Source organism: Gopherus flavomarginatus, chromosome 1, assembly GCF_025201925.1.
Source record: "Gopherus flavomarginatus isolate rGopFla2 chromosome 1, rGopFla2.mat.asm, whole genome shotgun sequence".
Classification (NCBI taxonomy): domain Eukaryota; kingdom Metazoa; phylum Chordata; order Testudines; family Testudinidae; genus Gopherus; species Gopherus flavomarginatus.
In genome coordinates this window covers 331,705,137-331,722,808 of record NC_066617.1, presented here as the reverse complement: position 1 = coordinate 331,722,808, position 17,672 = coordinate 331,705,137, and the positions used below count along the sequence as shown (strand labels likewise).

The window sequence follows — 17,672 nt, the reverse complement described above, 5'->3', positions numbered from 1 at the left end:
TAATGCATCCCAGAATCACGTTTGCTTTTATTGCAACAGTATCACACTGTTGACTCATATTAAGCTTGTGGTCCACTATGACCCCTAGATCTCTTTCTGCCATACTCCTTCCTAGACAGTCTCTTCCCATTCTGTATGTATGAAACTGATTGTTCCTTCCTAAGTGGAGCACTTTGCATTTATCTTTATTGAACTTCATCCTGTTTACCTCAGACCACTTCTTCAATTTGTCCAGATCATTTTGAATTTTGACCCTGCCTCCAAAGCAGTTGCAATCCCTCCCAGTTTGGTATCGTCCGCAAACTTAATAAGCGTACTTTCTATGCCAACATCTAAATCGTTGATGAAGATATTGAACAGAGCCGGTCCCAAAACAGACCCCTGCGGAACCCCACTTGCTATACCTTTCCAGCAGGATTGGGAGCCATTAATAACTACTCTCTGAGTATGGTTATCCAGCCAGTTATGCACCCACCTTATAGTAGCCCCATCTAAATTGTACTTTCCTAGTTTATCTATAAGAATATCATGCGAGACCGTATCAAATGCCTTACTAAAGTCTAGGTATATCACATCCACCGCTTCTCCCTTATCCACAAGGCTTGTTATCCTATCAAAGAATGCTATCAGATTAGTTTGACACGATTTGTTCTTTACAAATCCATGCTGGCTATTCCCTATCACCTTACCACCTTCCAAGTGTTTGCAGATGATTTCTTTAATTACTTGCTCCATTATCTTCCCTGGCACAGAAGTTAAACTAACTGGTTTGTAGTTTCCTGGGTTGTTTTTATTTCCCTTTTTATAGAGGGGCACTATATTTGCCATTTTCCAGTCTTCTGGAATCTCCCCCGTCTCCCATGATTTCCCAAAGATAATAGCTAGAGGCTTAGATACCTCCTCTATTAACTCCTTGAGTATTCTAGGATGCATTTCATCAGGCCCTGGTGACTTGCAGGCATCTAACTTTTCTAAGTGATTTTTTACTTGCTCTTTTTTTATTTTATCTTCTAAACCTACGCTCTTCCCGTAAGCATTCTCTATATTAGACATTCCTTCAGACTTCTCAGTGAAGACCGAAACAAAGAAGTCATTAAGCATCTCTGCCATTTCCAAGTCTCCCATTACTGTGTCCCCCTCCTCACTGAGCAGTGGGTCTTCCTTGTCCTTGGTCTTCCTCTTGCTTCTAATGTATTGATAAAAAGTCTTCTTGTTTCCCTTTATTCCCATAACTAGTTTGAGCTCATTTTGTGCCTTTGCCTTTCTAATCTTGCCTCTGCATTCCTGCGTTATTTGCCTATATTTGTCCTTTGTAATCTGACCTAGTTTCCATTTTTTATATGATGCCTTTTTATTTTGTAGGTCACGCAAGATCTCGTGGTTAAGCCAAGGTGGACTTTTGCCACATTTTCTATCTTTCCTAACCATCGGAATAGCTTGCTTTTGGGCCCTTAATAGTGTCCCTTTGAAAAACTGCCAACTCTCCTCAGTTGTTTTTCCCCTCAGTCTTGATTCCCATGGGACCTTACCTATCAGCTCTCTGAGCTTACCAAAATCCGCCTTCCTGAAATCCATTGTCTCTATTTTGCTGTACTCCCTTCTACCCTTCCTTAGAATTGCAAACTCTATGATTTCATGATCACTTTCACCCAAGCTTCCTTCTACTTTCAAATTCTCAACGAGTTCTTCCCTATTTGTTAAAATCAAGTCTAGAATAGCTTCCCCCCTGGTAGCTTTTTCAACTTTCTGAAATAAAAAGCTGTCTGCTATGCAGTCCAGGAACTTATTGGATAGTCTGTGCCCCGCGGTGTTATTTTCCCAACATATATCTGGATAGTTGAAGTCCCCCATCACCACCAAATCTTGGGCTTTGGATGATTTTGTTAGTTGTTTGAAAAAAGCCTCATCCACCTCTTCCACCTGATTAGGTGGCCTGTAGTAGACTCCCAGCACGACATCACCCGTGTTTTTTACCCCTTTTAGCCTAACCCAGAGACTCTCAACACTTCCGTCTCCTATGTCCATCTTCACCTCAGTCCAAGTGTGTACATTTTTAATATATAAGGCAACACCTCCTCTCTTTTTCCCCGTCTATCCTTCCTGACGAAGAGATTACACGGAGCGGCCCTTCATTCGGTGCATGCGGCCCCTCTGGGTCCTGCGGCACACGGTATTGAGGTTGCGGTGCCGGTTCCGAGTCCAAATGCGGCACCGCGGCCGGTACCGGGGTCGCTAGTGAGCGACTTGGCGTATCATGCGGTGCCGGCGTAGCCCAAACTAAAGCTGCTGCCGGTGCCGCTGCCCGGTTAGGGGGTGCTGAACTTGACGATGGCACACCTCTGCCCAGCGACGGTGCCGATGGGGGAGGCCGCTGCGCCGGGCCACCAACTTCGAGGACACCGAAGCTGACCGTGACCGAGGGCCAAACACCTGGCCTACCGACTGATGGTAGGCCCAGGAAGTCCAAAACGGCCACTGCGAGGGCGGCTGCCACTGTTGCTGCCACTACGAGTAACGGTGGCTCGCCCGCAACACCGATCTCCTGCTCCGCGACCTGCTGGAGTGATAGGAGTCCGCCTCTGAGTCTGAGGTCTCTGAGTATGAGGACCTGGAGGGAGTGGTGCCCGGTGCCGAGGCGACGGGGACCCTCTCCTCTGGTCCAGTGCCACCTTCGCAGCTCGGTGCGGGGAGGGAGGCGATAGCATGGCCGGCTTGACTCTAGACTTTACTGGTGGGCGGACCACAGTAGGCAACTCCCGACGATGTGAGGAGGCCGGTGCCGGGAGACCCATCAAGTCTGAGGCCGCCTCGAATGCCTCTGGCATCGACGGGGGCGTATGTCTCCGCTGAGGCCCGGAGAATTAGGCTGGTCTGGACTTGACCGCCCTTCTCTGCGGTGCGGGAGTTGACGGAATCGCTGGGGGCTGTAACGCAGCCTGTCCGCTTAGCCCCGGGGGTGGGGTCAGCCTCGGGTCCTGGTGGGGAGACCGATCCCCCACCGGCTTCTTTTTCTTGGCGGGCACCGGCGAAGGTGAGCGGTGCCACACTGAGGCCGACTTCCTATGACCTGATTCCGCCCGGTGCCGGGTCTTGGACGACCTGGGCTGGGCCTTAAGTCCTGATGCTGGTGCCAGGGCACTCCGCACCGAGGACGACGTGCTGGGGCCCGCCTTGGTCGGTTCTAGGTCCGAGGGTGGTCGCAGGGCCGCCTCCATCAGGAGAACTCTAAGTCTTTGAGCCCTGTCCTTGAGAGTTCGCGGGTGGAAGCCTCTACAGATAGAGCACCGGTCCTTTTGGTGGCTCTCTCCGAGGCACCTGAAGTACGCAGAGTGCGGATCACTCTGGGGCATGAATTTCCCGCAGTCCTCTCAGAGTCTGAACCCAGGGGACCTGGGCATGCCCCAGCGGGCGACGAAGACTGTTGGTGGGGGGGACCCCCCAACTACAAAAACTATATACAAAGAACTGTCTAACTAACTATAATATAACTGAATACACGGACTAAATGGTATGGATAGGACACTGCCAGATTGCTATGCAAGAGAAGTTCCAACTAGCCGTCACCAGTGGTAAGAAGGAACTGAGGGGGTGGAGGGTCGGCGGGCCCCTTTATAGGGCGCCATGGCAGCGCCACTCCAGGGGGCGCCTGAGCTGTTCCTACGGACGCTGCTAGGGGAAAATCTTCCGGCTGGCGTGCACGCGGCGCGCGCACACCTACTTTGAATGGTCATGAACAACCACTCGAAGAAGAATTTGCTGTTACTTACAGCAGTGGATGCATAATGCTAGCCAGACATTGGGAAAAAACGGAGACCATGAATGGGGGAAAAAAGATGAACACAGATGGATTATAGCATCTTGCTAAAACAACAAACCATTACTGTTCCTTTATTAACATGAACCTACAAAACATGCATTCCTTCATTAAAACCTTTCAATTAAATGTATTTAGATATCACTAAGTAAATTTGATACTGTGACGCATAGCCAGAAAGGGTTAAGTATCCTGCAGGATAAATGACCCAAATTGAACCTTTAGGGACATACTAGTAGATAATGTTTGTGTTTTTGTGTGTTTACATCAGGGCGGGATTAAGGCAGGGGCTTTAGGGGCTGCAACCCAGGGCCCCGGCTCAAGGGGGGCCCCACAAAAATAAATCACAGGCAGATCTCCCCAACTCTGGGCCGCTAAAAGTCCCGCAGTGCAGCAGGGTGGTCAGACAGGCTGCCTGTATGCTGTGGCCCCACACTGCCTGGCTGGAGCTTGCACCTCGCACCCTCTCCTCCACCCCAACCCCCTGCCCCAGATCAGAATCCCCCTCCTGCACTCAAACTCCCTCCCAGACCCCCCAACCTCCTGCATCTCAATACCCTGCCCCAGCCCCATCCCAGGAAGAAGACTTGTATACAGGGGCCCCACAAAATCTAATAGACCCAGGCCTGCAGGAGAGTTAATTCGGCTCTGGGTTACATATATATTGTCAGAGGTTAACAGTGTAATTGAATAGTTTGTGTCTATGCTCTATTCTCTTAATTCAGAGATCAAAAGGAAATCTTACCATTTAAATGAACTGTAAATTTAGTGATATCACTGTATTGATTTCCTCTTTGAAGTATATAGCAAATCACCTGCAAATGGTGGAAAACAGGCAACTGCCTTATGTTAATCAGGTGATGCTTAGGAAATAGGTCTACTTTAGAGTCTGGATGATTGCCTATTGTTCACCTAAGGACTCCAAACTGTCAAGAGAAGGCCTGGAACTGTATTAAAAAAAAACCTTGGGTCCTGATCCTTTTTATCTCAGATCTGCTTGATGCTTTATGCACGGGAAGCTTAAGTCCTAAGAATGAGATCTCCTGTCCCACCTGGATCACCCTGGATATGAACATTGGACTGAATCTACGGACTAATTCTAAGAAATCTTGTAACTCTAAAGCTCACCATTTCTGCTATGAAACTGATCTCAGAACTGTACTCATGTCTGTATGTATACTGATCTTTTAACCACTACTCACTCTTATCTTTTTAATAAATTTTAATTTAATTAATAAGAATTGGCTGTACCGTGTATTTGGGTAAGATCTGGAATATTCATTAACTTGGGAGGTAATGTGTCCAATCCTTTGGGATTGGTAGAACTTTCATATTTAACTTGGCTGTCTGGGAGGGAACTCGAAGGCTGAATTACTTTTAAGGGAACTTTGGTTTGGCTTCTGGGTAACCAATAAGATACAGAAGCTGTTTTGTGCTATCTTGGCAAATCTAAGTATTGGAATATCCACCAGCTTTGGGGATTGTCTGCCCCATTCTTTGCACTTTGCCCTAATTGAGTAACCCCCGTGTGCCTCCCTGCCCCACAACCCTGGTCACAGATACACTTAGGTGTCACTAAATAAGTTCAAACTCTTGTGGGTGATTCTGTGAATACTATATTACAGCACACATCAGAATTTAGAAATCCTAATAACTTGTGGTTATAAATGCTACTATTCTTTGTGCAAGTTAAATTAATTTGTAATAAAATTTTAATACTATAGTTTTTGGAGTCGACAATGCTAATGTTTGAGATAACTTATTCACACAATCTCTATGCAGTATACTTTCTACTACTTACCCAATTTAACAGGACGATTAGCTACAGTAAACATTTGCATGGCAATAGAAAAGTCTTCTAAGCGATTTGTAAACTGGCAAAATGTCTTGAATTCATCCATGCTGATATTCTAGAGTACCAAATAATTCAAATTAGGTTTGTTAGATAATAAATCCAGAAACAAGTAGGTCTATTTCCTTAGAGTTCTAGTGTTTAGATATTACTGTGATTATCACCTTTTATATTTCTATTTTCTAGTTATCAAACAACAATCATCATGTTTACGAATAGCAAAATTAAATCTGAAAGATTGCAAGAACTCCTCTATTTGAAAATAACCACATTTTTAGTATATACTTATCTAATTAGAAGCTTGCACTTGAACTTAAAATAAGAAAGCAAAACAAAAATAATATATTCTATGTACCAACCTCTCCTGCTTGGATTCTCTCTTTCACATTTTGCCAGTAAATTTCATTGTTTTCCTCATCAGTGAAATACAATAACCATTCTGCAAAGTCCTCTTTTCTCATGAAGTTCAGACCCTTTGAAAACTGTATGAATTCCATTTCTTGCACCTCTGTTTGTAAATTTTCCATAAATCTATATGTAAAAAAATACAGTGAAATACATAAAATAACCACAAGTTAGTACTAAACTAGTTACTCAACTCAGTAGAAGAAATAGTACCATTTTAAAATCTATAACTATCCACCGACAAATATTACAATCATGTTAACTGTTTAATATATCTAAGATACATTTCTACCTGTGCATGTAAATGTTTCAATGCTGGGTTTCAGTAATTATACCACTAGGGTGCTCTCTAAGTCTATGTACATTCATGGATGTTGCAGTCAGTATTACATTAGTGAACAACAATTACCCGGAGAAAAGAATATGCAGCAAAGTGTGTATGCATACATAAAGATTATGTGAACCTTAGATGGCCAGCCAGTAACAAGATAATTTAATGCAAAGGGACTGACCTGGTAAATATAGTTTATGGACTAAAATGTGGTTTATGCAATTTAATGTTAAAAATTGAGGAATGAGAGAATTGGACAATGGCTAAAGATATTATACCCTAACAATCAAGCCACAAGATTCCTGATCATGAAAGGTGATAGAAGAAAGAAACTTAAAACCATCAATACAGGGCAGCACAGGTAATTAAAGGCCTCAGAGGTTATGAGAGGCTTGGTAAATCAGGTAAATATTCATTAGAAAATGGATTAAGAGGGAATATGATTGGCATGAAAACAGTGCTGAAAGTTACAGAAAATATGATGTCACAGCTATTTGGGAAGGTGACAAGACAACAAACGAGCACAATCTGATGTAGGAAGGCATGAACATGAAGGGATTTAGGAGATTATTTCCCCCATAAAAGATCCATGAAACAGGCTATAATTGGCAGCAATAGAAACTACAACTGTAAATATAAGCGTGGCTTTGAGTTTACTTATTTCGGAGGAGATAATCACAGGGCAGGGGAGGGTTCATTTCTGGCCTTAAAATCTAGGAATCTGGCGAGCTGTCACACACTTAACAGAATTTCCAAATATATTTTCTTTCCTATTTTGTTAATTTTCATTTTATTTCTGTTGCCCACATCCCTAAGTAGTTACATTTTTGTTGGAAATATAAGATAAAAGGGCACTTATTCCCAACAATTTGTCTCTCCCTGTGCTTTCTTCTCAATGTCCACAGGTTCTAACAAGAACTTGGTTTTATTGAGTTGCAATAACTACAGAGAGGCTGAAATAAAGTACATTTATACTAGAACAAAGTAATTACTTGGAGAATAGAGTAGCAAGGAAAGTGACTGTGCAGCAAATACTAGTAGAGGCTCCTTTGCTTATCAGTGTTTGCATGGTCTCATTGTATTTGAATTCTTTCTTGAATCTAAGGCATTTTAGTCAGTAGAGCTATCTTTAGTTCTTTAATGAGATCACTTGGACAATTAGCAGCTTGGAGCTCTGTGTTGTCTGTAGGGGGATATGTCAAGATTGCTTTGCAACATAAGCTCTCTCTTGTATTTTCCTCCACATAATTAGTGCTGCATAAGCAAGAGGGTGCATGAATAATGATGCAGGTGAAAGAAAGACAGACACTGGAATGGATTTTAAGCAGTAGGCTACAACTTCATTAACTCAACACTGTGTAGGGGTGGTATATACTCACCCCATCTCACATATCATTTAACTGGATCCAGTGTGGAGTTAGAGGTCTCCCACCATATAAGCAATAACCTGGGGTAGACGCCAAGGGATTCAGCTCGTTCTGAGTCCTCTAGCTCTCCCACCTTTGAGGGGGAATAGAGTATCCAAGTGCGGACCTCAGTCTGTGAAGACTTCAGGTCTCCCTTCTCCCCAGAGGCACAAGATTCACCAGCAAAAATCCTGGGTCTCATTTATCTCTGGGAGCTGGCCCTTTTAGCTCTTATCTACAACTGACACGGGCTCCAAGTTGTGACAAACTACACATTCCTATAATAGCTTTTAATATTAGACCTCCAAATCCTATTCTTCTTTACCTCAGCTGCGCTTCTACAATTTGCTGTGAGGAGCGCAAAAATCCACCAGACTTCCATCAATTTTGCCCAACGGGAAAAAATTCTTTTCATATCCCAAAACACAGGCAACCAGTCAGGTCCACAGTATCCTGGAAATACAGCTTGCTATCTACAACTAAAGAGAGGGAGGGCTGGGTAGGCAAAGAGGCAAGGGGCTCCTGCAGCCCAGAGAAAAGTTTAAATTATTGGCGGAAGCACAGGTGCCAGTCAGCTCCCACTCTACCCTCAGCCAGCCAAGAGGACGCAGTGAATCTGAGAAGGGGAAGTCCGGTGTTTTCAGGGAATGTGCTCCCCTCCCTCTCGCAGTGGCAGCATCCCTCCTGATCCACGGAGCTGGAGATGTGGTTGTGATACTTGGGTGTACAAACTGACTTTAATTGCAAGCTGAATTGGTAAAAAGAGAGTAAAGGTCTATGAATTGTTACAATAATTTGTTATATAAAACGGTTTCTCAGGCATGGGCTCTCTCCCCTCCACTTCCCTTTGGGGACAGAGCATTCTTGCTGCAGCGGGGCCAACCATCCCCCCAGCTGAAATGGGATGGATTATCTGTTTAGATGTAAGGAATTCAGTAAGTATTGCATTTCAAGCTAGTAGGTTTACTCTTGGTGTGCTGGAGTGGGAAGATTTCATGCAGTACCAAATATTTCGCAGAACAGCAGCTGAACAATGCAATTTAAAATTCAAATGTGATATTTCCCCATATTCTGAGTTACCAGTGTATGACTCATCACATTGGGGCATTTTTATTACCAGATGTGAGAGCTAAAATCCTAATGAGTTTGGTTTTTTTTTTTTTTGTTTTTTTTTAAAGTAACACTTTTTGAGAAATATCTAGCTAGGAAGGAAATCTTGGTAGCTTGATCACATTTATATGACTAAGACACTTGATTGTGGGTGTTTTTCTATGTACCTCCTAGGTCTCTGGTTGCATTTGTTCAAAATAATGATTCACAGCTAAAGAGAGTTAAGATCCCCTAAACAGTGCTTAGTTTTGAGAAAACATTAGGAAGGGACAAAATAAATTTTAGGGGTAAAATCCTAGCTCCACTGAAATCAATGGGAGCTTTGCCATTGACTTCAGTAGGGCCAGGATTTCACCATAGGAACAGAGGGCAAGATTCTGACCTCAGATAGTCAGTGTAAATCCAGATTAATCCACTGCAGTCAAGGAAATTTCTGTTACAGTGGTGTAAAAGTAATCAGAATCAAGGGCAGAGTTTAAAAAATGTATAAGAGAAATCAATAATTTACAAGAGGGAAGGAGGCAGGGAGAAGACAGTACTTTATTTCATCTAGCCTGTTATCAATATTCTTCAAAATGCACATGTTTAAGACCAACAGCCAAATTTGTTACTAATTATTTGAGATATGGTAGCATCCAGAATCCCCAGTCAGGATTGGGACTCATCTTGCAAGGTACTTGTCACCCACATAGAAAGACACAGTGCCTAAAAATCCTTGGCAACTCACTTTTAAATGGAAGTGAAAGTAAAGCGAAACCTCAAGGCTTTACAGATTCACCCACCAACCTGGGATTTTGAAACACAATACTAGCTTAGTACTTTCCTTATGGTAAACAAAGTAGCAAAATGAAACACAAAGGAAAAATTAGGGAAAGTTTTCCTTTCTATAATTTTGTTTCTGTACTTCAGAATGTTTGTACAACACCGACATTCTAAGGCATCACTGTCTAGCAGTTACAAGACTCCTATTTAGGAATGAAGTCTTATCTCCTGAAAAAGGACCAACTGATACAAAGGCTGCTGCCCGCTTAACCTAGCAACAAAGGTTGCCATGGACACATCACCTTGGTGTTCCACTCTGCACTGACTCCCCATAGAACACCAAGTCCAGTTCAGGAATTGCTAACATTCAAATACCTCTCTGCTTTATAGGACTGTCCTGAGGTACCAGTAAGATCACCTCTCTCTTTGCAACCTTGACCATCCACAACAGCTGAGTTCTACCAGAATCATGAAACTATCAATGAATAAAGGGAGTCTCACGATGGCTAGACACAGAATTTTCACTTTTTCACAGGAGCTGGACCTACACTATTGAACTCATTCCTACTGCAGGTAAGAATGATCATGAAGCTCACCGGTTTCAGAGCTAAATATAAAACTCACTTCTTTGATTTAGCTTTTCCTCAACAAGTTCTCAGTACAACCACAGCCACTCACTCACACTTACAAACAACTCCCTAGAAACAAATCAAGCCATTCCTCCTACTGGTTGAGAAGGAAGGAAGAGAGATACATTGTTATAGTTTTCTCTATTATTAAATACTTTGGAGGTGCTCTGCTTCTACCATGAGGAGGCCATATAAGTACCTAGATAGACAGAGTGAGACCTGAGTTCTATTCCCATTTCTGTCACTAACTCACTATCACACTCTGGACAATTATTATGTAGCCTTTCCATGTTTTGGTTTCCTTACTTGTAAAAGAATGATAATACCTCTGCCTATAAAAATCACTTTGAAATCCTCAGAGGAAAATTCTGAACAAGTGTAAACCACCCTCATGATATAAATACTATGATTAGCCTTTTTTGCAACTGCATCACATTGTAGACTCATATTCTGTTTGTGATCTACTGTAACACCCAGATCCTTTTCTGCAGTAAAGCTGGTATTACCCAGCCATTTTGTAGTTGTGCAATTGATTTTTCTTTTCAATGAGTAGTACTTTACACTTATCTTTATTGAATTTCATCTTGTTGATTTCAGACCAATTCTCCAATTTGTCAAGGTTATTTTGAACTCTAATCCTGGTCTCCAAAGTGCTACAACCCCTCCCAGATTGATGTAACCCACACATTTTATAAGCATGCTCTCCACTCCTTTATCCAAGTCTTTTAATGAAAATACTGAATGGTACAGGATTGAGGACCCTGCCTGTAAACAGGGTGAAATTTCATGAAGAAAGTACAATAGAAACCTGTTTATTGAGCTCCCATTATCCAGCTCTCTGTACACACGAACTGGACAGCAGGGCTCGGGCTAACAGCCTGAGCCCTGCCACTCCCAGGGTGGACAGTCCGAGCCCCGCCCATTCTCCGAATTAGCTTATTTTTTGGTTATACAACCTGGCCATGGTCCCAATTAGATCAGATAAACAGGATTCCACCATATCCCTTTTATTTTTGAGAAATCTAAAGTACATGGATTATTTTATATATAACTGCTGTGACAGGTTTTAATGTGTCTTAATCAAATCTAATCATTCCTACTTTTTCTAGGTGCTGCACTGATCAGTGAAAAGACTTTCTAGCAACAACTTGGAAAATCTTAAAAGCATTTACCATCATTATTTTTTCCTTTTGACAATGATCTATGTCTGTATAGCTCATCAGTCATGTCTTGTAAAAACAGCATGGCACTTTGATCAAACAGCTAACAATAGCTTCCCGTGTGAGGTAAAATGTTGTGAGAGGCCATCAGATAGAAATCACATTTTCCTTGAACAATAGGAACCCAGAAATGATGTGCTTGATTTACTTACAAATAAAATCATGTGAAAAGTGATAGCTCCACACAAGTTAAAAAGACACTGATTCTTTTATTCACCTTTCTATGTGTTAAACAAACTTCACTGTCATGTGGCAACTTAAATGGAGTGTATATGCAGTGATAAAGAGGCACATTCCACCTCTATGAAAAATAACTGCCACTGTTGAAAAATTACCTGCATTAAACCTTACACGTATCCCACAAAGCTTAAGAGCAAGATGTGGGAGTTTGATTTTGATTACAGGTCTCTATTTGTGTGGCAGGCAAAGGTCTTTAACCTACATTTTCTGAATGTACTAGGTACATAGTTTTATCAATGTCATTCCTCATTGGGTCAATGCAGGATTTTATCTAAAACATGAGGCATTCCAGTTTACACTATATATGCAAACACAACCTTTTACTGGTGCTCTCTGTCCTTTGTTTCATTAAGAGGGCCTACTGTATTTATAAAGAAGGAAGCTGCAGACATGCTAAACTTATTTTACTCATTTAGCGTTCTATTGAGTCAAGAGCTTCAAAAGAGAGAAGTTCGTTTATTTATTTGAAGACTGGTATGTGTCTCAGTCAGTGGAGTAGAAAAGCTTTATAGTGTTGGAGAAATGCCACTCTCCCCTTTTTTGTTCTGGCTTTTCCTAAACTTCAACTGATTGCAACATCTTTTACTAAGTTCAGGGCTGACTGACTCCATTGCAGCTGGACATAAATCAGACTACCCATTTTATGCTGCTACTTTTTTTAGTAGATTAAGAACTACCTATTACCTTTGAAGAAAATGGAACATTAGTGAAAATAATCTTGTCCCCTTTTAGGTGTGAAAGCACCTAAGTTGTTGTGACATAAAAACTTGGTGCTCAACAGTATACATGCAAATGTGGTTTCAGCAATTAGTATCAAATCAGGACATTTATATTCCACAGTAATAGAGGGTTTTAACTGGTTATTTCTTTACAACGCAGAAGTGTTGGGGACTGCTGTTACACACAAGAAGCTATATTGATGTTTTAAGATCTGATTATTTCTTCCAGTCACACATGCTGCTGGGCTGTCAAGTTGAGGGGGGACAAGGCAAGAGATTCTGCATTAAGATTTATGTGAGCATCTTTCTGACATCACAAGATGACTATGGGTATGTCTACACTACGGGATTATTCCGATTTTACATAAACCGGTTTTGTAAAACAGATTGTATAAAGTCGAGTGCCCGCGGCCACACTAAGCACATTAATTCATCGGTGTGCGTCCATGTACCGAGGCTAGCGTCGATTTCTGGAGCGTTGCACTGTGGATAGCTATCCTGTAGCTATCCCATAGTTCCCGCAGTCTCCCCCGCCCACTGGAATTCTGGGCTGAGGCCCCAATGCAAAAACAGTGTCGCCAGTGATTCTGGGTAATTGTCGTCACTCAATCCTTCCTCCGTGAAAGCAACGGCAGACAATCATTTCGCGCCCTTTTTCCCTGGATTGCCCTGGCAGATGCCATAGGATGGCAACCATGGAGCCCGTTTTGCCTTTTGTCACTGTCACTGTATGCGTACTGGATGCTGCTGACAGTCGCGGTACTGCAGTGCTACACAGCAGCATTAATTTGCCTTTGCAAGGTAGCAGACGGTTACCATCCCTATTGCACCGTCTGCCATGCCATTGTAAATTGGCAATGAGATGACAGTTAGCAGTCGTTCTGTACCGTCTGCTGCTGTCATGGGTGCTCCTGGCTGGCCTCGCTGAGGTCGGCTGGGGGCGCATGGACAAAAATGGGAATGACTCCCTGGGTCATTCCCTTCTTTATGTTTTGTCTAAAAATAGAGTCAGTCCTGCCTAGAATATGGGGCAAGTGTACTAGACAACCAGAGAGCACAGCCGCTCCGTGTCAGAGCCCCAGAGATCCAGCAGAAATGATGAGCTGCATGCCATTCTAGGGGGTGCCCCTGCAACAACCCCACCCATTGCTTCCCTTCTCCCCCAACCCTCCTGGGCTACCATGGCAGTGTCCCCCCATTTGTGTGATGAAGTAATAAAGAATGCAGGAATAAGAAACACTGACTTTTTAGTGAGATAAAATGAGGGGGAGGAAGCCTCCAGCTGCTATGATAGTCCAGGCAGGATATTAAAGGGTCGGGGGGAGAGTAGCCCAGCCTCCCACTGCTATGATAGTCCAGGCAGCACAGAATCTTTTCTTTAGGTATGAAGGGGGGAGGAGGCTGATAGAGCTCAGCCTCCAGTTGCTATGATGAGGACGGTTACCAGCCTTTCTGTACCATCTGCTGGGAATGACCGGGAGTCATTCCCATTTTTACCCAGGTGCCACTGGCCGACCTCACTGAGGCCTGCCAGGAGCACTCACGGGCTGATGATGACGATGGATAGCAGTCATATTGTACCGTTTGCCACTGGGAAGGGGATGGTGATGTTCAGCGCTGCAGCACCCCGTCTACCAGCAGCATGCACTAGACATAGGAGGACATTGAAAAAAGGTGAGAAATGTTTTTTTTTCCCTTTTCTTTCGGGGGTGGGGGAAGGGTGTAAATTGACAACATATACCCTGAAACACCCGGGAAAATGTTTTTGACCCTTCAGGCATTGGGAGCTCAGCCAAGAATGCAAATACTTTTCAGAGACTGAGGGGACTGTGGGATAGCTGGAGTCCTCAGTACCTCCTCCCTCTATGAGCGTCCATTTGATTCTTTGGCTTTCCGTTACGCTTGTCAAACAGCACTGTGCTGTGGACTCTGTATCATAGCCTGGAGATTTTTTCAAAAGCTTTGGTATTTCGTCTTCTGTAACGGAGCTCTGATAGAACAGATTTGTCTCCCCATACAGCGATCAGATAAAGTATCTCACGTACAGTCCATGCTGGAGCTCTTTTTGGATATAAAGGGCTTCGTTGTGTGGACGGGTGCAGGGTTAAATGGGTTTAACGCTGATAAATTCGGCTTAAACGCGTAATGTAGACCAGGTCTATGATGTTTCAGCCCATATTGGGTATCTGTAGTGGCCACAGGTGAAGTTACAAAACTGAGAGATGAGTCCATTACATTTGGTGGGCATTACCAGATCAAATTATGGAGGCTCTTCACTTGACAGCCCAGGTGAGGAGTCTCCCCATTCCCTATACAAAGAAAGGACTGTTTCGGCCTTGTAACATTTGCTATGACCAGTATGTCAGTCATCACGGATTAAGGGGTGCATACACATACATACATACACAATTAATAACAACGGCACATCATACCAATAAGTAATGGCGTCTCTAGTTAAATAATTACAATCCTTATTTTGTGCTAGTGCTTTATAAACAGAATGATTGACCTATATTATTCTTACAGCTTTTTTCATTCATTTCTGGCTTTCGGTATAAGAATGGTAAAGAGATTCTTTGTGACATACGAGAATAAAATATTTTGCACATGGAAAGATCTGAAACCACACATTTCAGAGAGTAATGTTTCACAATATTCCATTGCAGTTTCAAATGGATATGGTGTTCTTCGCTTCCTGTCCTAAAATTGTATACTGTGCTGAATCACTGTTAGGCAGCTGCAAGAACATTTCAACTGATTACATGATTCCTGTATATGTAAAGTTTGTAAAGCTCCTTCTAATTCTTTGGGACAAAGCATACTATTTAAATGTATTATTTAAATTATTCTGGAGAGTAGGGAGAGCAAATGTGGCAGTGGAAGGCAAAATTTCTCAGGGCTTGTCTACAAAGCGCCAGCAAACAGCACTGGAGGGGGGTGATTTGGAAAGTACTGGATCATGTTATGCTGTAACAGCCTCATGTAGATCCTGCTGGTGTGCGCTAAAAGGTACCTAGTTTGTGTTAACATAGCCCTTGAAACAGAATGCAAACTAGGTATCTTTTAGAGTGTGCCTACAAGGTCTACACAGGGCAATTAGAGTGCAGCTTGTTTGTGTGCTTTACAAATCATGCTTTGCTGCACCACGTAGAAAAGCCCTCATTTTTTTTTCAGATTGATGTGCATTGGCTGATACGAGTTTGACCAAACAGGAACAAACTCATCACTACTCAAACGTGGAACTTATAAGAATGACTACTATCAATGAATGACAACTAGTATTTGTACACTACCTGCAAAACTCAGAATAGCGAAGCTTCTCCTTTCCTGCTCTTCCAAAGAAGTGCACCAGCAATGTTGTATTAACAGCGGAGTCTTCCAATTCTGGTTCCTACAAACAAAAAATAAACTTGTATAATTAATTGCTAACAATTCAACACAAAATTGGTGATGCATATTTGAACTGGAGTTTCCCAGAAGTCACTTGTAATTTAGTTATTGTTCTTGCAGACAGTATTTAGAGAATTCCAAAGCAAAACTTAATGGTTCTCTGCCAAGCTAAACTCTGACATCTGTGTCCAATGTTCTTCTCCTGATATCAAGTAGAGTAGCTAAACGCTGATAAACCAGCAAACACAATTTTCCTTTCCATTGGTAAAAATATTATCAAGGAAATAATTTGGAGATAATTATGGTTTATCCAAGAAACAGAAATCATCTCCCTCTAATTTTAATTTGCAAAATTTTAAAATCTAACTACTGTATTGCTTTTCATACTCAAAATCTTAACACCTTCCTGTTACAAGTTTCTTTCCCTTATTCACAACTATATGTTGCTTAGAACATGCAGTATCTACCTGAACTTGGCAAAGTAACCTGGCAATATTTACTCAAAATAAAATTATGGTCCACAGTATGTTTCTTTGACATACTGTGATTCAAGTGCAAATTTCCCATTAAAAGAACCATTTGGGATAGGAAATAACAGCTGTCTTTGAAAAAAAGATTGTTTTCCAATTTTATACATGTTTTGAATTAAACTCTGTAATTGTCATTAAATCAGATAGCATGCTAATATCCACTTTAATGTTACAGCACAACATACTTTTCTATATTCTTTGTTATTAGTTACTGATAAAATTGCTGGTTAGTTATTCAGCAAGCTTCACTTTTAGGTTAATATTGTCTTTCAAATCAATTTAACATTCAGATAAAAACAATTTTCAGCTAATTCATCTGGATTGGTTTGGGAACCTTCGGCTCCAGCAAAACGCAAAGTCTGATTTGTAACAAACTCATAAATTAGTCTGAAACACACACACAAAAAGTAGAATACAAACATTTACATTTATGCATTCAAGCATCATGTATGTTTTTATATTGTTATAAGGCTGTTTGTTAATCTCAATTTTCTCTAACAGCTTATTCTTTTACTGTATAATTTTTTCTTCTGGAAAAAAGATAGCTCTACAGAAAACAAAGAATACACTTCAGCTCAACTACTGCATCTTTATAAAGCCTAAAACCACACAATGTGCTGGATTTCTACGTTTTATTCTTCTTTCACCACTAGCATAGTGGCTTTTCTTTGAACACAACAAAACACTAAGCAACATGAAGAGAGATTTTTTTTGGAAGTCCACAGGGATTTCAACAGAACTATTCTTATGACATCTAAATAGCCTCTGTGTCTTTTATCCTGCTGAAGAGGTAAGATGAAAGACAAGAGTCTATTCATGAGATTTAATACTAATGGTTATTTAGCTTTCAGCATCATCAATAACAAGTCCCATTAGTCCACTGTGTGTTTCATGCTTACTGCATATGTGACACAAAGTATTTTACAGTTAAAGAGGTAACATTCCTTGTTTCTATTCTATGCCACATTTCATAAAATGCCAGTAATATTTGATAAGTATGAGCTAACTTAAAAACAATCTTTTCAGGACTCATGCAATGGCGCTGCCTTTTGTCATTTGACTGCAGGTAGACAATTTAAATATCCCCAAGGTCTGTGCTTCAGAAGTTTAAATGCTTAGGCTTCATATATGATGACTGATATATAAAATATTCATATAAGCTTATCTGAAAGTCAAAAGCAAAACTTTTTGTTGTCATGTCAGCATCCATAGCTTTTCAAGAAGAAACAAAGGAGGATCAGCCCATATCTGTTTCTAATTAGTT

At 41.7% G+C, this 17,672-nt stretch overlaps 1 protein-coding gene and 1 long non-coding RNA gene across 5 annotated transcripts in view; one reads left to right on the top strand and one right to left on the bottom strand.

The window, feature by feature from the left end:
• The window catches only part of MICU2 (mitochondrial calcium uptake 2), a 266,388-nt gene that overhangs the window by 11,182 nt on the left and 237,534 nt on the right, over positions 1-17,672 (bottom strand). For all 4 annotated transcript variants that reach the window (XM_050937276.1, XM_050937277.1, XM_050937278.1 and 1 more), the window contains 3 exons: positions 15,782-15,879; positions 6,026-6,197; positions 5,616-5,724 (listed from right to left, as the gene is read on the bottom strand). In XM_050937276.1, the coding sequence (XP_050793233.1) occupies positions 5,616-5,724; positions 6,026-6,197; positions 15,782-15,879 (379 nt within the window). The remainder of the gene's footprint in view (positions 1-5,615; positions 5,725-6,025; positions 6,198-15,781; positions 15,880-17,672) is intronic.
• On the top strand, positions 10,048-15,770 carry LOC127043353 (uncharacterized). Its single transcript, XR_007772216.1, has 3 exons — positions 10,048-10,253; positions 12,718-12,818; positions 15,663-15,770. It is a non-coding gene; the product is annotated as an uncharacterized LOC127043353 (long non-coding RNA).